This window comes from Oncorhynchus kisutch, linkage group LG17 (genome assembly GCF_002021735.2).
Source record: "Oncorhynchus kisutch isolate 150728-3 linkage group LG17, Okis_V2, whole genome shotgun sequence".
NCBI classification, from domain to species: domain Eukaryota; kingdom Metazoa; phylum Chordata; class Actinopteri; order Salmoniformes; family Salmonidae; genus Oncorhynchus; species Oncorhynchus kisutch.
In genome coordinates, this window is record NC_034190.2 from 66,000,809 (window position 1) to 66,015,614 (window position 14,806).

The 14,806-nt window shown below is 43.7% G+C and overlaps 2 protein-coding genes across 8 annotated transcripts in view; both read left to right on the forward strand.

Annotated features, from left to right (window-relative positions):
• Positions 1-2,301, forward strand: part of LOC109908119 (immunoglobulin-like and fibronectin type III domain-containing protein 1) — a 39,790-nt gene extending 37,489 nt beyond the window's left edge. For all 4 annotated transcript variants that reach the window (XM_031794376.1, XM_031794377.1, XM_020506600.2 and 1 more), the window contains 5 exons: positions 50-135; positions 251-443; positions 678-974; positions 1,241-1,567; positions 1,687-2,301. In XM_031794376.1, coding sequence (XP_031650236.1) covers positions 50-135; positions 251-443; positions 678-974; positions 1,241-1,567; positions 1,687-1,691 — 908 coding nt within the window. In that variant the 3' untranslated portion in view covers positions 1,692-2,301. The remainder of the gene's footprint in view (positions 1-49; positions 136-250; positions 444-677; positions 975-1,240; positions 1,568-1,686) is intronic.
• Positions 2,302-6,059: 3,758 nt separating this feature from the next.
• LOC109908120 (protein Ycf2) lies at positions 6,060-12,811 on the forward strand. 4 transcript variants are annotated; one of them, XM_031794378.1, is made up of 5 exons: positions 6,060-6,178; positions 9,501-9,967; positions 10,072-10,231; positions 10,962-11,346; positions 11,943-12,811. In XM_031794378.1, the coding sequence occupies exons 2-5, from the start codon at positions 9,579-9,581 to the stop codon at positions 11,945-11,947; spliced, it is 939 nt and encodes a 312-aa protein (XP_031650238.1). In that variant the 5' UTR covers positions 6,060-6,178; positions 9,501-9,578; the 3' UTR covers positions 11,948-12,811. The 4 variants fall into 4 exon arrangements, with proteins under 4 accessions (XP_031650238.1, XP_020362196.1, XP_020362193.1 ...); XM_020506607.1 differs by lacking the exon at positions 6,060-6,178 and adding an exon at positions 6,192-6,797 and having other exon boundaries at positions 10,072-10,222; XM_020506604.1 differs by lacking the exon at positions 6,060-6,178 and adding an exon at positions 6,194-6,797.
• The last annotated feature ends 1,995 nt before the right edge of the window (positions 12,812-14,806 follow it).

A 14,806-nucleotide genomic window follows, 5' to 3' on the forward strand; every position in this document is an offset into this window, starting at 1 on the left:
ATAAGATGAGTTTCAAATGTCCTAATTTATTTTTGTCACTGTTTTTCAGTGAGACCATGCTTCACCGATAATAAGATGAAGAGTTTCATGGTGGTGAGAGCTGGAAATTCTGTCAGGATCCTCTTAAACTTTGAGGTAAGAGGGTAAGAGGTGAAACTGGTAATTGGCATATGCTTTAAGAGCATGTGCAATGCATGCTATCTTGATGTTTTAAATCCTGATTATGTTTTAATCATCTTGTTATTAACAGGCATCCCCATGGCCAGAAGTCACGTGGCTGAAGGACGATGTTCCTTTGCTGAAGCGGGTCAATATCTCCAACTCTGAATCATCATCTCAACTTCTGATTACTTCCTCTGAGCGCTCTGATTCAGGGATCTACACCATAGTGGTCAAAAATCTAGTGGGCCAGGAGAGCTTCAGCGTGGAGGTCAGGGTTACAGGTACAGTAACATACAGTAAAGCTCTCCTAGTGTGTTTCAGACTGAGAAGGGATTGGAACTTGCACAAGATGAAAAAGATAGCCAAGGCCCGCACTCACAAAGAAAGTATTTTAAATATCAGCAGTCACAATGAACATTGGCCATAAGTGAATCAACAACAATTACCACCTAATGATAGAATGTCCTCGCGAAGTGTAACATCATACTGACTATCATCTCTGACTCTGGCTGTAGATGATCCCAAGCCTCCAGGACCAGTAGAACTTGAGGAGAACGTCCCAGGCACTGTGACTGTGATTTGGGAGCCATCCCCTGATGAGAAGCGTGACGACCACCTTCACTACTCTGTGTCTAAACGGGACTCCACCAAAGGCTCATGGAGCACGGTGGCCGACCGGCTCTTCAACAACAAGTTCACGGCTTGTAACATTATGCCTGGCAGGGAGTACCACTTCAGGGTCTACGCCAAGAATGACATGGGCATGTCTGCTCCGTCTGAGTCTCCCACTTGGGGAAGCGAGAGGAGGAAAGGTATTAGAAGCCTGGCAGAGAGAGATACTTTGCCATATAAATAAGTCATATAAATCAGCTTTTATGGATAGACAGGTACTAATAACAGTATAATCAATAGCAGTCATTATGCTCAACATTTGACAAGTACTAATGTGCTATTATAACGGTTTATTACAAATGTATGAACAATCTATGAACCCTTTATAAAATGCTGCTATTTTAACTTAAGCGTTACATGACATGTAAGATGAGCATTTTACCTTTCTGCCATGTTTCTTCTCTAGACACATTTGTGGTAAACATGCCAGCCTACAAAACGTGTGATTTGCGGACCGCTCCAGCCTTCCTTGTGCCACTGAGACAGCACACAGCACCCAAAGGCTACGAGTGCTATATGAGCTGTGCCATAAAGGGAAATCCCAAGCCTCGCGTCACTTGGTACCGCAACAACATCAGCCTCAACACTAACACCAACTACTTGATCACGAACATCTGTGGTGTCTGCTCCTTGCTGATACTCCGTGTGACCCCCAAAGACTGGGGCGAGTACAACATCCAAATAGAAAGTGCCCTGGGGAGGGCCGAGTCCTCCACCAAACTCACAGTCAGAGGTGAGAACTCCACTGACCTGCTCTGATAAACATGTTTAGTACCTCGGTGTGAGTTAGAATATTATTTAATGTAATTAAAATAGGGTAATATTGTTTCTCTCTCTCTCTCTTGCTCACAGAATGAAGAAACATTTTACAGTGCTTCAGTATGTAGAGGCGTTATTATGTATCAAGGTGGAAAATGTCAATTTTGTTATATGATTGAATTAAGTTATTTTCCAAAATGCATGACTGTACTGCTTGTAAGACATGCACTGTGTTTGTTAAGGCTAGTAAGTAAAAATGACAAGAGTGATCGTTTTTGATCATTATGTTTGTTGTGGATATTTCACGACCTAAAAGGACCCGAATCGAGATGGCATTGACCCATCCTGGGAGTTGGGGTTTCCTAGACTTAAATTAATTCTGATCCTAAATCACTTTATTACCAAAACCCTCTCCAATTTTGTTGCAATGTTAAACATACTAATTTCATGCTGAATAATGTTGACATTCCGAATAAAAACATACTAGAAAGTGACCGAAAGTGTACACACACACACACATACAGAAAGTGTTGTGTAAAGCCTGTGGAAGGGATGGCAATAGATATGAATGCAGTGGACAGATTACTGTAGGTCCCATGAAATACTAAATATGACCACAGAAAATAACTGAGCTGTGCTGTCAATTCTTTTGAGAACTAAACTATGTCACTTGTAAAATGCAATGCAAATAAAGGGTTTGGCAAAGTTGTTGTAATTGTGAAATGTTTTTTAAGGCTTTTTGAAAGACACAAAATGAAGATTTACAACACAATTCCCCCACCTCTATAGAGCCTATTCATAATTTAGGCTACATACTGATAATTGTGTACTCAGTCACTAAGAAGCTACATGACATTGTCATGACGTTGGCCTGGGGGTAGGTTTATGAAGGTCATAAATACCTCTTCCCCCCTTTTTCCTCTCTACCCTACTGATGTTACATTTGCAAACCCCTTTGGTTAACATAGAGATTCTGGGAACATCAGAAGGTGGGGGGAAATTAACTATATTCTGGAAATCTGACCAATTGAGCGTATGCGGTGGTACTTAATGAATATGATGTCAGTTCGGTTGTCATCTGAGACATTCTCATCAATGATAAGATGACATAAACTCTACAGTGGAAAGTCTACACATCAGAGTTATCGGATTCACATGGAATTGTTGTTCAATTTAAATGTTTGAATGTGAAATGATTTGTGATGGGATGAAATGTGATTTTAGCTTCTAAAATGTGAGATTTGGGATTTTATAAGGTTAGGGCTATGCTCAATCAGTGGCCCGCCCCTGTGAAGGGACATGGGCTATAAAACTTTTCAAACACGCCCTCCTCTCCCTTCCTATGTAAAGCCGTGACAACAATGTAACCTCCTGTTCCGAGGATGTGAGGACGACAGGTCAGATAATAACTACAGAACGAAGCCAACATCAGCATGAGCTTTGGTTGCGAATGGTATGAACTTTGAACACTTATTCACTTAAGAATTGATACCTCCTAGCTGTTGAGTTAGCAACAGCAGCTGCAAACGCAGGTTAGGAAGGAACAGACAGAGTATCCCGTCTACCACACATCGATGTTACTACAACATATCCAATTTACCAGCAGAGACATTCTTCAAAGGACAAAGGACTCGGTTGGGCCTTCCATCTACCACCAACCTACTGAAACGCAGCTCAGAGTAAATATTTATTGCATTTTCCTTTTCCAATTGGCGGTCATTTAGAATGCATTTAGATACTCTATTTACGATAGCACAGCTTCTCCCTGTGTCCCTCAGTCTTCCCGCTCGTTCACTCAAACCCAGTCCCTTTTCTTTTGTGTAACCAGTTGTCATATCTGTTCCGCCAGCTAGGGACGTTTTCCTTTGTGACGTAATTTGTAATCAAGTTATGATTAATTATGTGTTTGTGTAATTCTGTGTGATTAGTTAGGTATTTAGTAAATAAATAATTAAACCCAATTTTGTATTGCTGATTCAACTTGTTCGCCAGGGTTCGTGAAGATAACCAAGAATTTACAACTTTCAGATGAGACTGAATTAAGGTGACGATTAATATTGACTGCTATTGATGTAAAATATTACTAGGTCTTTAAGAGTTTATTCGGAAGATAACAGCTCTATAAATATTATTTTGTGGTGCCCCGACTCTCTAGTGAGTTACATTTACATGATTAGCTCCATCAGGTAATATTAATTAATTAAATTATTTTATATTATTTTATAGAATAGCATGTCATATCACTTAATCTGGCATAGCCAAAGACACGACAACATGGTGGTGCCGAACTAAGGCATGCATAGAAAATTATATACAGTGCATTCGGAAAGTATTCATATACCCCTTAACTTTTTCCACATTTTGTTAGGTTACAGCCTTATTCTAAACTTGATTAAATTGTTTTTTCCGCCTGATCGGTTTCACCTGTCTTTGTGCTTGTCTCCACCCCCTCCAGGTATCACCCATCTTCCCCATTATCCCCTGAGCATGTATACCTGTGTTCTCTGTTTGTCTGTTGCCAGTTCGTCTTGTCTTGTCAGATCTTACCAGCATTCTTTCCCGTTTTCCTGTTTCTCAAGTGTTTGTTTCCTAGTTTTCCCAGTTCTGACCTTTCTGCCTGCCCTGACCCCGAGCCTGCCTTCCGTCCTGTACCTGTCTGAATCTGGCCTGATTACGAACCTCTGCCTGTCCTTTGCCCTGTGTTATAATAAAATATTGAGAACTGTACTATCCGCCTTCTGTGTCTGCATTTGGGTCATATCCTGAGTCGTGATACTCATCAATCTACACACAATACCCCATAATTGAAAATCAAAAACTGTTTTTTTAGCCATTTTTGCAAACATATTAAACATAAAAACAGTCATATCAAATCTACATAAGTATTAAGACCCTTTACTCAGTACTTTGTTGAAGCGCCTTTGGCTGCGATTACAGCCTCGAGTCTTCTTGGGTATGACGCAACATACTTGGCACACCTGTATTTGGGGAGTTTCTCTCATTCTTCTCTCCAGATCCTCTCAAGCTCTGTCAGGTTGGATGGGAACGTCGCTGCATAGCTATTTTCAGGTATCCCCAGAGATGTTTGATCGGGTTCAAGTCCGGGCACTGGTTGGGCCACTTAAGGACCTTCAGAGACTTGTCCCGAATCCACTCCTGCGTTGTCTGGGCTGTGTGCTTAGGGTTGTTGTCCTGTTAGAAGGTGAACCTTGGCCTCAGTCTTGAGGTCCTGAGCACTCAGGAGCAGGTTTTCATCAAGGATTTTTCTGTACTTTGCTCCGTTCATCTTTCCCTCGATCCTGACTAGTCTCCCAGTCCCTGCCGCTGAAAAACATCCCCACAGCATGATGCTGCCACCACTGTGCTTCACTGTAGAGATGGTGCCAGGTTTTCTCCAGACGCGACACTTGGCATTCAGGCCAAAGAGTTCAATCTTGGTTTCATCAAAACAGAGAATCTTGTTTCTCATGGTCTTAGAGTCCTTTAGGTGCTTTTTTTGCCAACTCCAAGTGGGCTGTTATGTGCCTTTTACTGAGGAGTGGCTTCCGTCTGGTCATGCTACCATAAAGGCCTGATTGGTGGAGTTCTGCAGAGATGATTGTCTTTCTGGAAGGTTCTTCCATCTCCACAGAGGAACTCTGAAGCTCGGTCAGACCATAGGGTGTTGGTCACCTCCCTGACCAAAGCCCTTCTCTCCCAATTGCTCAGTTTGGCCGGGGGTCCAGCTCTAGGAAGAGTCTTGGTGGTTCCAAACTTCTTCTATTTAAGAATGACGGAGGCCACTGTTCTTGGAGACCTTCAATGCTGCATAAATGTTTTTGTACCCTTCCCCAGATCAGACAATTCCTTCGACCTCATGGCTTGGTTTTTATTCTGACATCCACTGTCAACTGTGGGACCTTATATAGACAGGTGTGTGCCTTTCCAAATAATGTCCAATCAATTGAATTTACCCCAGGTGGACTCCAATCAAGTTGTAGAAACATCTCAAAGATGATCAATGGAAACAGGATGCACCTGAGCTCAATTTCGAGTCTCATAGCAAAGGGTCTGAATACTTATGTACATAAGGTATTTCAGTTTTTTATTTGTAATACATTTTATTTGTAATAACATTTCTAAAAACCTGTTTTCACTTTGTCAGTATGGGGTATTATGTGTAGAGTGATGAGGAAAAAAATGCATTTATTTTAGAACAAGACTGTCTGAATACTTTCCGAGTGCACTGTACATCATTACCACAAGTATGGACTTTGTATTATTCAGTCCCTTCAGGATTCTGCTATAAAATTTTTTTTGTTGCAAAATCAATAATTCCCCGCATACTATGCAAGCAAGGACTTGCAAATTTGACCAATCACTGCACTATTTCGGCATTAAACAGTCAATTCGTAGCGACATTTTCTCACAAAACTGACCCAACGCCGAATTACAAAAAGAAGGCTGGCAATTTCAACCAATCAACGCACATGTACAGCATAATATCGTTAAATGAAGCCAGAAGTCAACAAACTTTTTCTCTCGTCACTGCATTTCGCGACTAATTTGAACACAATAATCGTGGAATCCTGGAGGGACTGAATAGGTAAGACTGAGCAGCACACATTACAGGGAGACGAGCCACTCTCCGGCACTAAACGCCTCTCGCGCACTCTTCTCTTTCTGGAACGGGGTACCACACGCTTCTTTATTTTCTTATTTGTAGCCCAAACCACCCCTTCACTAAGAACTCTCTCTTTTTGCTACTTTGTTTACTGGTATTGAATGAGGACCAATTTACGCGTTGTAATATCAATTAATTAATACAAGAAAGACGTGTTTGGAGAAGTCACCGCAGCACCGGAGCAAACATCCATCTTTCCACCACCGCTCCTTCACCACCTCTGGCCATTATACTGTTGGAACTACTACGCTACTGTGTTAAAATGACAGCAAAGCACCGAGGGAAGAAGAACAAACACAACCACGAAGACTTTAACCATTTGATTCATGAATCTTCAGAACCGGAGGCGCGAGGTGGAAACCAGAATGTGCTATTGTTAATTTCATTCCTTATGATTGTGATCGGAGGTGCCACCGGGACATGGTTCTGTTTCCAGCAGCACCAAAGTATAACCTACTTAGCAGACAACTTCATGGGCATGCAGATGAAGATGGTGACGCTTCAGTCCTTCCAGGAAGAAATTCGACAGACAAATGAAAAGGTAAATAGTTAACCATGCGTAATAAGACCATGGGCAAAAATAATAGGCGCATTACAAAGGCTCTGAAGTTTCCATGCGTCAGCAAATTGTCAAAATAACATTCTGTGCAACGTTTTTTGTGATCAAAATCCTTCTGTGTTTAGACCCATTGCAATACTATTCCGACCGTCCAAATTTATTTTGCATTCAGTACTATGTAAAGCTCTAGCAGTCGGTATGTATATGCCTTCCTATAGCCTGCCTGCAGTTTTCAGCAAAATTTCAGGATAGGATATGATAGTTCTAAACTGATGTAATACTGCCAAGACACTGAACCGAAGTGAGTCGCAAATTATTCTATTTCTAACCCCCGTCAAGGTGCGCAACCTGGTCTCAGAGCATATCGTTTTATTCTGTACGTAAATCAGTGACACACCATTTTAGTATGATATGTTAAGTTTGCAATGGTTACATAACACAGATAGTTACTTATGGCCAAAAATATATATGAGGGTGGTTGGTTGTACGTATAACACTTACAACACAAACGTCTAGCAACCCAAAGCTTGTGAGTTCGAATAACTTTAGCATTGTAGCTAATTAGCAACTTTTCAACTACTTCTTACTTTTTAGCTACTTTGCAACGACCTAGCATGTTAGCTAACCCTTCCCCCAACTCTAACCTTAACCCTTTTAGCTAACCCTTTTCCATTTACCCTAACTCCTAAACTTAACCCTAACCTTGAACCCTAACCCCTAGCTTAGCTAATGTTAGCCAACTAGCCACCTAGCTACAATTCATAACATATATGTTCTGCAAATTCGAAACGTACGTTTTGCGAATTCATAACATATGATACTAATTGTAATTCGTAACATATTATAGGAAAATGATGGTGGACATCCACAAATTAATACATAGTGTACCATATGAAATGTAACATCATACTAAATGGAGTGTCTCCGTTTTATGTACAGAATAAGACGAAATGCTCTGAGACTAGGTTGAGGTGCACATCATGCAGCTGTTGCCATTTGTAATGGGGATTAAATTTGACCTACAATGTGGGAACACTGACTGCACCAATAGTTTGTTAGGGTACATAACATAAGCCACTGAATGTCCCTAGAATATAGACATATTTCAATAAAATATTAACTGTATAAGCCTTTTGAAATAAACACATTCTACTTCCAATTCGACTCCAGTCTTACAGCAGTTGACCCTGCTTGAAACCATGCTTCACATAGTCATGGTACTGATTTCAGTGTGCACTGTGCAGTGGCTCTAATGAAGAAGCCAGTTGTCTATATGGGGATAAAAATAGCCTGCTACAACACTCGATATTGACCTTACTTGTGGTGAGTCCCTGTAACATGCACTCCTATTAGTTTTCCAGCTTCATTGCTCTGGTTCCCTGGCTGGTCTTTTATCATACATAGAAACATGTTTTAGAGATTATACCGATTCAGATGTGGCCACCCGGGTGAGTGGTTCAAAAACAATTAGTGCAGAGGGGAATTTGTAGACTAATTGAACCTGGTTTATGGGCTCAATTTACTTCCCAATTAGGATGAGGAGGTATATGCGCTAGTATCTGCACATGCTTAATGCATGTTATAAGTTACTTTGGAACATGTGTTATACATACCAAAATACCCTGTGTCAATGAGAAGTCATTATGTAGTATTAAACCATGGCCCCACATACAGGTATTACAGGTACTTCATACACACTGTTGAGAGATAGGAAACCAGCATTCACAAGTTTGTTGAAGTTCTTTTACAAGGCAAAAAGTTGGCTGTCAACACCTGGTTGCAGGGCTAAATACAGGCATGTGATTTTCCACATAAAAATCCTTAACATGTTAACATGTTTGCACATTGACCGCACCATACACACACTATGCCACAATTTCACCTTGTGGGTCACAGCAAATATAAAAAGGGAGTAACCTATGTAGCTGTTCAGGAAATTCCATCTGAGACTAGGGATTGTGCAACACTTGAGGGGCCAGAGTCAGAGACTTTCTGCATGCAAAGTAAGGTGAACCCCTATTGTTGAGAGGCAGGAATTCAGAAGAAGTAAGCTTTTGGTGAACTAACACTCGTACTTCACTCTTTTCCCCCTTACTAACTCTGACTTTTATGATTTACTTTATTGAGTAAAAATGTATATACTATGACTGTGATATGTGGTTGTTTATCTTAAGATGAATGCATTAACTGCATTAATTGCTCTGGATAAGTGCATCTGCTAAATTACTAATGTGTAAAATGTAAATGCTTGAGCTAGTATCCTATGAATAGTGTCAGTATTGCTAGAAAGCAGCCACAGTGTTCTGTCCTCATACTGTGGGGAGAGTCATTACAGTGGTATTCCCCCGGCACAGGAAGGGAGGCCATCCTTAACTTATAAGATCACAGGTTAGCCTTCACACAGTGGGACTTCGTCACTGATGGGGCCAGGATGTGGATTCACTTAACTGCTGACAGAATTAAATTGGCCTACTTAAATCATAGGATTATTCTACAGGTCAACCTGGTCAATATCTTGTTCTCATTTCTTTACACCCACTTACTGTAACTGTCTCAACCAATAGATAGTTTTCTGTCAGGATGAATAGCATGAGAGGTAAAATACTTGATAAAGATTGCTCACTTACTTGCTATTGGCTGCACTATGCGCAGACTCTGAGCTATTTCTGTTTTATGTCCTTGCAGCAGCACAGTACCAGTGACTTCGAGCTTCGCCTCAACACCCTGGAAGAGTCTTACACGCTGGCCCAGAAGCAAGTAGTCATGGCCCTGGCCATGGCTGAGCAGCTAAAGACCTTAGACCTGCCCGCCCAGGTCCTCTCCCTCCACACAGAGATGAACGCCCAGCTGGCTGAGATACAGCAGGCCACTGTGTCCACGGAGCAGCTGACTCAGCTGCAGGCCATGCTGAAGGGGAAGAGCAAGGAGTTTGAGGCTGTCCGGCTGCAGGTGGAGGGCCTGGCGGGGTTGAGCACAGAGCTGGCCCAGAGCGTGGAGGGCCTGACAGGGAGCCTGGCCGAGAGGGCAGGGCTGCTGGGCACCCTGAGTGCCACCATGGAGGGCCAGGCATCAGACCTCCTGGGGGTGAAGGAACAGCTGTCTGCCAACAAGGCTCAACTGGAGGCCAGTACAGCGGAGATCACAAGTGTCAGGTATGTAGTGTATTGGGAATTGGAAAGAGGTTTGAAATGTTTGGTGTTGTTGTATCTTCCATTGTATTGGTTGGTTTCACTGTGTATGCATACCTGTGTTTCAGAGAACTGATTGAGACAGTGCAGTCTCAGAGTGCCCAGCAGGCCAGAGAGGGGCAGCTGGTGACAGTACAACAAAGTCTGCCGGAGCAGAACTCAGTGGCTCACAGTCTGCACTCTAAGCTCCACGCTCAGCTGGAGGTCGTGCAGAAACAGGTCGCCCGGGTAACGACTACAGGAAGTCTCACACATGCCAGGGTTTAGAATATTGTGGTAGAAGGGGACTGGGACACCCTCAAATATACTTCAGTTTATGAATTGTCTTATATAGTGGTACGTTAGGACTGGTCACAGGTTATTTAAGCAGTAAGGCCCGAGGGGGTATATGGCCAATATACCACGACTAAGGGCGTGGATTGCATGCGGAGTGCATGGATACAGCCCTTAGCCGTGGTATATTGGCCATATACCACAAACTCCCCGAGGTGCCTTATTGCTTATATAAACTGGTTACCAACATAATTAGAGCAATAAAAATACATGTTTTGTCATACCTGTCTGATATACCACAGCTGTCAGCCAATCAACATTCAGAGCTTGAACTACCCAGTTTATAATGCCTTTTAAAACCTTTTCATCACAGTTTCTCATCTAAGCATTAGTGTTCCTAATGTGTATTTGTACAGAGGTGTATTTTGTACAGAGGAGCATGCACATTCTCGTAACTATTTTTGCCTAGTATGTGCCCATGGGGAACTTTTATGAGATTGCTGCTAACCCATTAGTGTGTAGAGGCTAATTGCCTGCTGTGGATTCTCTGATGAATTCTGGGTAAATGTTGTATTCCCATTCATATACTGTAATGTAGGCCAAATAAATGACATCAATGTGATTACAAAGTAACCATAGGCCCTGTACTTCCCCTAAGTACTAACTATAATTACGTCTGTTTCAGCTGGAAGGAGGGGGTCAAGCAGATGAGCCCTCAGAGGAGGTGGAGGAAGAGGCTGCTTCTGCGGAAGAGGAGCAGGCTGCTCCTGCTGAGGATGTGGGAGAGAAGGAGGCGGCTCACTTAGATGGGAAGTCTGTTGTACAGGAGGATTCGGCTGTCACAGAGGAACAGACTGCTTCTGCAGAGGAGGAGGGGGTGGAGGAGGAGCAGGAGGACTTGGCAGAGGCAGCACCAGAGGAGGTGGTAGAGGAGGTGCAGGCAGTAGAGAATGTAGAAGAGCAGGCGGAAGAAGAGGATTCTGAAGCAGAAGATGAGCAAGAGGAGGAGCAGGCCGTGGAGGAAGAGGAGGAACAACTGGAAGAAGATGAGGCCTCTACTGAGGAGGAATGTAAGTCTGTCTTAAAATCTATTTCAAAGTACAAACCTCCAGTTACTGCAAGGTGCAGGGTACAGATGAAGAAATAAAGATGGAATCCTGCATACCGATGAATTCTCCCACATTGTTATTGTGCAACGTTTCAACTCAAAGTCCTCATCAGCCCTTCACCAGGCTGATGTTATGTGCACAGGTTATTCATCTATATTTCAAGGCTTTTACAATTTATCTGTGACCTCTTTTGACCTGACCTTACAGAAATTGTTGTTTCAAGTGAGGAGCACTAATGTGGTAATACAATGTTGTTGCTAGTCTAATTGCAGTGTTATTACACAGGTATAAGAACAAAGTGCAGTTAATGTAACCTGTACTCCATATAATGTGAAGTGTTACTGACTCCACTTACAAAGTATGACAACAGACCATTTTGGGTATCAATATCTTCTCTCATTGGTAGAGCAATGTTCCTCACTAAAGGTTGTTGTGGGCAATAGTATATGAAATGTTTTTCTGATTTGCCTGGTCAGCTCTAAGGCCTTTAGTGAAGAACATTGCCATTGACCTGTCTAATAACTGTAATGTTAACTGTAATGTTTTCTATATTACAGTGTGAATGTAAGCAGCAATGACAGCCACCACACTCACAGAGGATAATGGACACGTTCAGTCTGCATCGTGACAAATGGGAAGGCATTGCTGATGTTGAGGTGCAATAAACATTTTGTTTGTCTCTCCAAGGGAAATGGCTGGTCAATAGAATCTACACAACTCTCTGGAATCAGTATTGTTACCTCAATGAATGTGTGTTTGAGAAGGCTACCTGGTCAGGCAATGGTTAATAATATTCAGGACTCACCTGCCAATACCAACCTCAAGAAGCCTTCATCTATCTTAACAACACAGCTGTATTTCTATAGATTATGTTCTGTACACCAAACTGTCACACTTTTTCTGCAAGCTCAGTTCTAGCCGTCAGAGTTCAATGTGACAGGGAGAAAATGAAAAGCCAACAGAAAAAACACTAATTCACTCACACACTGTCACACACAATCAAACAAAGACAAAATGTGCCTGTCTTGTTGACATGAGATGGGCTTTTCTTTTGTCATTGTCTGAAATGTGTCTTGGGATTTTGATTGGAATAAGGGATGCGGAACTAAAGTTACTGAACATAAGTTACTGTTTCCTATTTGTTTACACTGTCAAAACCGCTTACTACAGGAATAGTATGGGGGGTAGCAAGGGCCATATCTATGAAATTCTCAAATGTTCATACAGCTTCACTAAAGATTATATTAGTCTAGTAGTTGTATTTTTGTTTCACTTTTCTTTTGACTTTTGTCTGTACGCAAAGTGCACTGTTACTGCCAAGGCATGGGTTCGTCTTCTGTCACTCACAACGTACTGCTCATCTCAGATCTCTGTGATGCATCTTTAATCAAATAAACCCTGGTTCCTCCGTTATTTTTAAACTGAACTCTGTCTCCATGTTTTTTAAATATTTTTTAATGATTGATTGAGTAGTATCTCATATGAACTGAAGTGAATGTGTCTTGTAATTATACAGTTGCAGAAAATGCCTTCATTCCAGGGACATGGTGTGAACATGTGGTGGCAGTGACACACTTATTCTCTGTGTACAATCAACTCTGTAGCCTGTACTGCATCTGAGTCCCCTGTTGCGTTGACATTTTTACATTCCTATTCATTTACTGCTGTGAACGGTGGTCCCACTTAGTGCTACTTAGCAGCATATATACAGTGGGGCAAAAAAGTATTTAGTCAGCCACCGATTGTGCAAGTTCTCCCACTTAAAAAGATGAGAGAGGCCTGTAATTGTCACGTTCTGACCATAGTTCTTTTGTGTTTTCCTTGTTTTAGTGTTGGTCAGGACGTGAGCTGGGTGGGCATTCTATGTTGTGTGTCTAGTTTGTCCGTTTCTATGTATGGCCTGATACGGTTCTCAATCAGAGGCAGGTGTTAGTCATTGTCTCTGATTGGGAACCATATTTAGGTAGCTTGTTTTGTGTTGGGGTTTGTGGGTGGTTGTTTCCTGTCTTTGTGTTCGCTGCACCAGATAGGACTGTTTCGGGTTTTGCCACGTTTGTTATTTTGTATGTGTGTAGTGTTCACGTTATCATCTTTTATTAAACATGTTGAACACGAACTACGCTGCATTTTGGTCCTCCTCTCCTTCGACGGAAGAAAACCGTTACAGAACCACCCACCACAGCAGCAGCAGCAGGAGAGGCAGCACTATTTGGAGAAATGGACTTGGGAGGAGATCCTACACGGGAAAGGACCCTGGGCACAGCCAGGGGAATATCGTCGCCCCAAAGAAGAGCTGGACGCAGCGAAGGCAAGAGAGGCGCTGGTATGAGGAGACAGCACGGCGGCGCGGATGGAAGCCCGAGAGTCAGCTCCAAAAATGTATTGGGGGGGCACACAGGAAGTGTGGCGAAGCCAGGTAGGAGACCTGCACCAACTTCCTGTGCTTACCGGAGGGCGAGAGAGACCGGGCAGGCACCGTGTTATGCTGTGGAGCATACGGTGTCCCCAGTGCGGGTGCATAGCCCGGTGCGGTACATACCAGCTCCTCGTATCGGCCGGGCTAGAGTCGGCATCGAGCCAGGTGCCATGAAGCCGGCTCTACGCATCTGGTCTCCAGTGCGTCTCCTTGGGCCGGTGTACATGGCACCAGCCTTACGCATGGTGTCCCCGGTTCGCCTGCACAGCCCAGTGCGGGCTATTCCACCTCGCCGCACTGGCCGGGTGACCGGGAGCATTCAACCAGGTAAGGTTGGGCAGGCTCGGTGCTCAAGAGCTCCAGTGCACCTGCACGGTCCGGTCTATCCAGTGCCACCTCCACGCACCAGCCCTCCGGTGGCAGCTCCCCGCACCAAGCTGTCTCTCCGTCTCAGCCCTACAGATGCTCCCACCTGTCCACCGCTGTCAGAGCCTTCCTCCTCTCCAGTGCTGCCAGAGTCTCCCGTCTGTCAAGAGCTGCTAGAGTCTCCCGTCTATCAAGAGCTGCTAAAGTCTCCCATCTGTCCAGAGCTGCTAGAGTCTCCCGTCTGTCCAGAGCTGCTAGAGTCTCTCGTCTGTCCAGAGATGCTAGAGTCTCCCGTCTGTCCAGAGCTGCTAGAGTCTCCCGTCTGTCCAGAGCTGCTAGAGTCTCCCGTCTGTCATGAGCCGCCAGTCTGCAAGGAGCCGCCAGTCTGCAAGGAGCCGCCAGTCTGCAAGGAGCCACCAGAGCCGACAGTCTGCAAAGAGCCGCCAGTCTGCAAGGAGCCGCCAGAGCCGCCGGTCTGCAAGGAGCCGCCAGTCTGCAAGGAGCCGCCAGTCAGCCAGGATCCGCCAGAGCCGCCAGGATCCGCCAGAGCCGCCATTCAGCCAGGATATGCCAGAGCCGCCATTCAGCCAGGATCTGCCAGAGCCGCCATTCAGCCAGGATCTGCCAGAGCCGCCTTTC